The sequence below is a fragment of the Penaeus vannamei genome, chromosome 14 (assembly GCF_042767895.1).
Source record: "Penaeus vannamei isolate JL-2024 chromosome 14, ASM4276789v1, whole genome shotgun sequence".
NCBI classification, from domain to species: domain Eukaryota; kingdom Metazoa; phylum Arthropoda; class Malacostraca; order Decapoda; family Penaeidae; genus Penaeus; species Penaeus vannamei.
This window is the reverse complement of record NC_091562.1, coordinates 23,005,772-23,010,899: the sequence shown is the minus strand read 5'-3', so window position 1 is coordinate 23,010,899 and position 5,128 is coordinate 23,005,772. Positions and strand designations below refer to the sequence as shown.

Below are 5,128 nucleotides of genomic sequence, written 5' to 3'. Positions count from 1 at the left end.
GTCCTCCCGAACCGCAACTCCGCCACAACAAGCTCTCGATATCCCCTCAGTTCAGACGCCTCACCTCATACCCTCAGATTTTCTTCACCTCATAAAGTACCTCGAGGAGTCACGAATCTTTTCTGAGAACCGCAGATGGGTAGAAGAGGAAGAAAGGCGATCCCGTGAGGAAGAAAGAAGACTATTGAAGAAAGAAGACGCCAGGAGCGACTTCAAGAACAGGAGCAGAGACGACAAGAGGAAGAGAGAAGACGTCAGGAGAGGCAACAAGAAGAAGAACAAAGACGTCAGGAGAGGCAACAAGAAGAACAAAGAAGACAGGAGGGAGAAAGAAGAAGACAGGAGGAAGAAACACGACGAAAGGAAGATGCTGAATGCTTTGCAGCCCTAATGAAGTTGTTAGCACCACAACAACCCACACCTCAGCACAACCCTGCTGCACCCGACTTCACTCCTGCCATACCCACCTCCGAGGCCTCACCTGCCATTACTTCCACTGCTGCCTCATCAGTCATTACTTCCCCTGCCGTCACGGATATATCAAGTGCCTCACCAGTGATGCATCCTGCCAGCAAGACCGTCGCCCACAGACCGCCCACTTTACGCGCTGATGATACATTCCAGACGTTTCGCCAGTGGCGCCGTAGCTGGGACGACTACGCCACCATGGTTGATCTGCAGAAACTGGCCAGAGAAAAACAGCTAATCCAGCTGAGGATGTCTGTGTCCCTCGACGTGCAACGGACCCTTGAACATACCCTGGGGATTGCACACGACACATCACTGACAGTTGACCAGGTACTCAACGAACTCCAGAAGCACTTTAAGAACCAGCGCAACGAAGCTCTACGCCGACGAGAACTTCTATGCTGCAAGCAGAAGGAAGGAGAAACATTTTCTGACTTCTATGTTAGACTGAAGGACTTACCCGAGGAAGTGGACTTGTGCTCAGGCGATCCAGTTACTTGTGCAGAGGCACAGCTCAAGATGATCCTGTTGATGGGAGTCAAGGATGAAGAGCTCGTGCAACACCTCATCTCCACGCACGCAGATGCATCACTACAAGAGATGGTTACCTGCTGCCGATCGTTCGAGGCCACCAAGGATGCTGCATCAGCCATCCACTCATCCCCAAGTCAACTGTGTGCTGTTTCAAGCTACAAGAAGAAACAGCGAGACAAGACGACCCGCTCCTCACCTCCACGAAGTCAGAACAAGCCTTCATCGCCCAACTCTGATTCCTGCCGTTCATGTAACCGACGCCTCGACACCGGAAAATGCCCCGCCAAAGAAGCCATCTGCATGAATTGCGGATGCAGAGGACACTGGCCTCGGACTGCTAGGTGTCCTGCCAAGCATGTCACGTGCAACTCATGTCACAAGATGGGACACTTCGCCAAGGTGTGCCGAACTGGAAAGTCGGATTACAGTAAAGGACCAGCGTCACGTCCAAAGTATAAGAACTGTCGACGTGTATCAGCAGACAGCAAGACCCCACAGCCCGTATGCATTCTTCTCACCTATGGCCAGACATCATCAAGATTGCAGATGCTCCCAGACACAGGCGCTGATGTCACAATCATAGGCAAGAAGCATCTCGAACAGCTTAAAATTCCATGCAGCGACCTACAGCCCCTTGAGTCCACCACTACTTTCACAGCTGATGGCTCAGAAATGGCTCCTGCCTTGGGATTTTTCCAAGCAAAACCTCAACTGGGAAAGAAGACTTGTAAAGGGAAGATACAAGTCCATGATGGTGTCACGACTCCCCTCCTCTCTTACAGGCACTGCCAGGAGTTAGCCATCATTTCTCCCCAGTTTCCGAAGCCGATATTGGAGGTCAAACACGCTAACTGGTGTGCCGAGTCACACCTACCTGACCTGCCAACGCCGTCTGCTGCAAGAAAGTATTTCCTTCAGGAATACAATGACGTGCTGCTCACCAAGCAGGATCTCAAAGAGGCCCTGCTACAACCGATGACAGGTGGGCCCATGCAGATCCACTTAAAAGAAGGAGCAGTCCCATTAGCCATTCACACCCCAAGACCAATCCCCTTCACGATTCAGCAAAAAGTGAAGGAGGAACTCGAATCGATGGAATGCCAAGGCATCATCGCACCTGTTGGTGATGACCCCTCAGATTGGTGCCACTAGTCACCGTAGCGAAGGACGAAGGAGTGAGGATCACGGTCGACTTATCCCATCTTAATAGTCAGGTATCCAGACCAACGCACCCTTCACCAACACCCTTCGATGCAGTCCGCCGAGTTACCCCATCATCACGCTACTTCACGAAAGTGGACGACCTGTGCGGATATTGGCAACTTGAACTTGCCGAGGAGGACCAACACCTGACAACCTTTATCACGCCGTACGGAAGATATAAGCACCGTCGGGGTCCCATGGGCTTCTCAGCTACTGGAGACACTTACTGCAGTCGAGGAGACATAGCTCTCCAGGGGATGCAAAGGTGCGTCAAGGTGGTGGACGACATTCTCCTCTATGACGACGACTTCAAGACCCACATCCAGCAAGTTGACCAGATGCTTCGTAGGTGTCGCAAGAATGGGATCACTCTCAACCGAGACAAATTCGTGATTGCCGCCCCTAGTGTAAGCTTCTGTGGTTACACCATTTCAAACAAGGGCATAGAAGCGGACCAGGACAGAGTCAGTGCCATCCGTGATTTTCCCACACCTGCAAACGTGACCGACCTGCGTTCCTTCATCAGCCTGGTGAACCAGCTGTCAGAATTCACCCCAAGCATTGCGGCTACAGCCCAAACACTCCGCCCCTTGCTGAGCCCAAAACGCACATTCATATGGACAGCCGACCACGACGAGGCCTTCCGACGTGTCAAAGAGGCACTGTCGCAACCACCCGTGTTAGCACACTTCAACCTATCACTCCCAATTGTGCTACAAACAGACGCCTCTCGACTCTACGGTATCGGCTACGCCCTACTACAAGATCATGGCCAGGGACGGTTACGCCTCGTTCAGTGTGGCTCTCGCTTCTTAACCGACGCCGAGACAAGATACGCCACCATTGAATTGGAGATGCTCGCCGCTGTCTGGGCCACTGCCAAATGCAAACCATACCTGATTGGAGTCCCGAACTTCACCTTGATGACCGACCACAGGCCACTGATACCGATTCTCAACAAGTACACATTAGACACAGTAGAGAATCATTGCCTTCAACGCTTAAAGGGCCATATCTCACCCTACCAGTTTACAACTGTATGGCGAGCTGGAAAACAGCTCTGCATTCCGGATGCCCTGTCATGAGCCCCAGTAAGCCACCCCACATCAGAGGACGAGAATCTCTGCAATGACGCAGCAACCCACCTGAGGAGTATAGTAACCTGCAACACCATCGGCACTGTAACTGACCCCAAGAATGAAGACGCCGACAGAACCCTGCAAGAGCTACACGAAGCAGCAAGTGTCGACCCTGAGTATGCCCGCCTCAAGGATTGTGTGTCTACTGGGTTCCCTTCCAACCGATACGACCTGCACAAGTCGCTGCTCCCCTACTGGAAAATCCGAGACAGCCTCTCTGCCGACGGGGAGTTGGTTCTGTATGGCTAACGAATCATCATACCTACTGCTTATCGCCGATGCACACTCACCCAACTCGCCAGCCATCGCGGCGTAGAGGCGACGAAACGTCGGGCACGGCAGACCGTATTTTGGCCTGGAATAGATGCTGACATCAAGAGCACAGTAGAAGCCTGCCAGCCGTGTCAGGTCATGCAACCCAGCCAACAACAGGAACCCATGCAGAACGACGACCATCCTACGAGACCTTTCGAGTCGGTATCAGCCGATTTCTTCACAGTCGCAGGGAAACCCTTCCTTGTGATTGCAGTCTCTCTGGCTGGCCTGTCGTCGTCCCCTGTGGGGCCTCGTCTACATCACGCACCACACGCATGTTCTGACACTATTTTCGCGATGTTGGTGTTCCACTCCGCCTGAGGACAGACGGCGGACCCCAATTCACCAACTCCGAGTTCAAGGACTTCATGAAACGATGGGGAGTTCACCATGTGATATCATCGCCCCATTACCCTCAGTCGAATGGCCATGCCGAGGCAGCTGTTAAGTCAACCAAGTACCTCATCATGAAAACGGCGCCATCCGGCAACATCGACAATGAAGACTTCGACAGAGGCCTCCTTGAACTGCGCAACATCCCTAACGCCACAGGAAGATCGCCAGCACAGATTTTCTACGGACGCCCGCTTCGCTCCTGCGTTCCGGCCCACCCGGAATCCTTCTTAGAGGAATGGCAGGAGAAATCTGAAGACTGTGACCGCCGAGCAGCCGCCCAAGCCGAACAAGTCAGACAGCGGTACGATCAGCATGCCCGTAGTCTGCCGCAGTTGCATGTGGGACAAACAGTACGTATCCAGGACCCGACTTCGCTACGCTGGGACAAGATCGGAACCGTTATGGGCTGCTGAAGAACCAGGGACTACGAGATCAGACTACCGAGTGGACGAGTCTGGTGGCGAAACCAACATTTCCTGCGACCAGTGCCTACCCCTAGTGCTGATCCCATCCCCCACATCCCTGTGACACCTTGCTCGGACATGAAAATGAAGTCCTCTATCAGTAAACCCCCAGTGTTCCCACATCGTTCAAAGCGACTGATGAAAAAACAGTCCGCTCGAGACTGAGCTACGAGCATGAAGGGGGAGGAAGGTGTAGATACGTGTTATACACCAGTAAACTTATTGATGATACTGTACATATTATTCCCTGTGTATGTACTATTACATAGCTTATGTAACCGTTATATATTTATTTTTTATACCACATATCCCTGTGTTCCCTTGGCGACGACAGTGACGTCATGCCATTTCATGTTTACCCTCTCGCCTGTTCCTTCGAGCCGTGCGGACGATCTGCGCACGCCTCTTCCTTCAATCCATTTAATATAGCCTCTAAAGTGAAGATAGCCTTTCAATAGAACCTAGAACTATCATTCGGACATGACCATACAGAAAGTTCAAGCATTCTATTTGTGAATCTAGAGAACAAATCAATACCCTAGCACCTATAAGATAAGTGAAATAAAGACCTATAAAATATAATAGGAAATGAGAGAGAGGTACAAAATT

The 5,128-nt window shown here is 51.7% G+C and overlaps 1 protein-coding gene across 1 annotated transcript; it reads left to right on the top strand.

The window, feature by feature from the left end:
• Positions 1 to 390: 390 nt before the first annotated feature.
• Positions 391 to 4,468, top strand: LOC138863949 (uncharacterized). The gene is made up of 5 exons (XM_070129466.1): positions 391 to 2,121; positions 2,217 to 3,242; positions 3,318 to 3,583; positions 3,647 to 3,902; positions 4,079 to 4,468. Exons 1-5 carry the CDS (start codon positions 391 to 393, stop codon positions 4,466 to 4,468), a joined length of 3,669 nt encoding a protein of 1,222 aa, XP_069985567.1.
• The last annotated feature ends 660 nt before the right edge of the window (positions 4,469 to 5,128 follow it).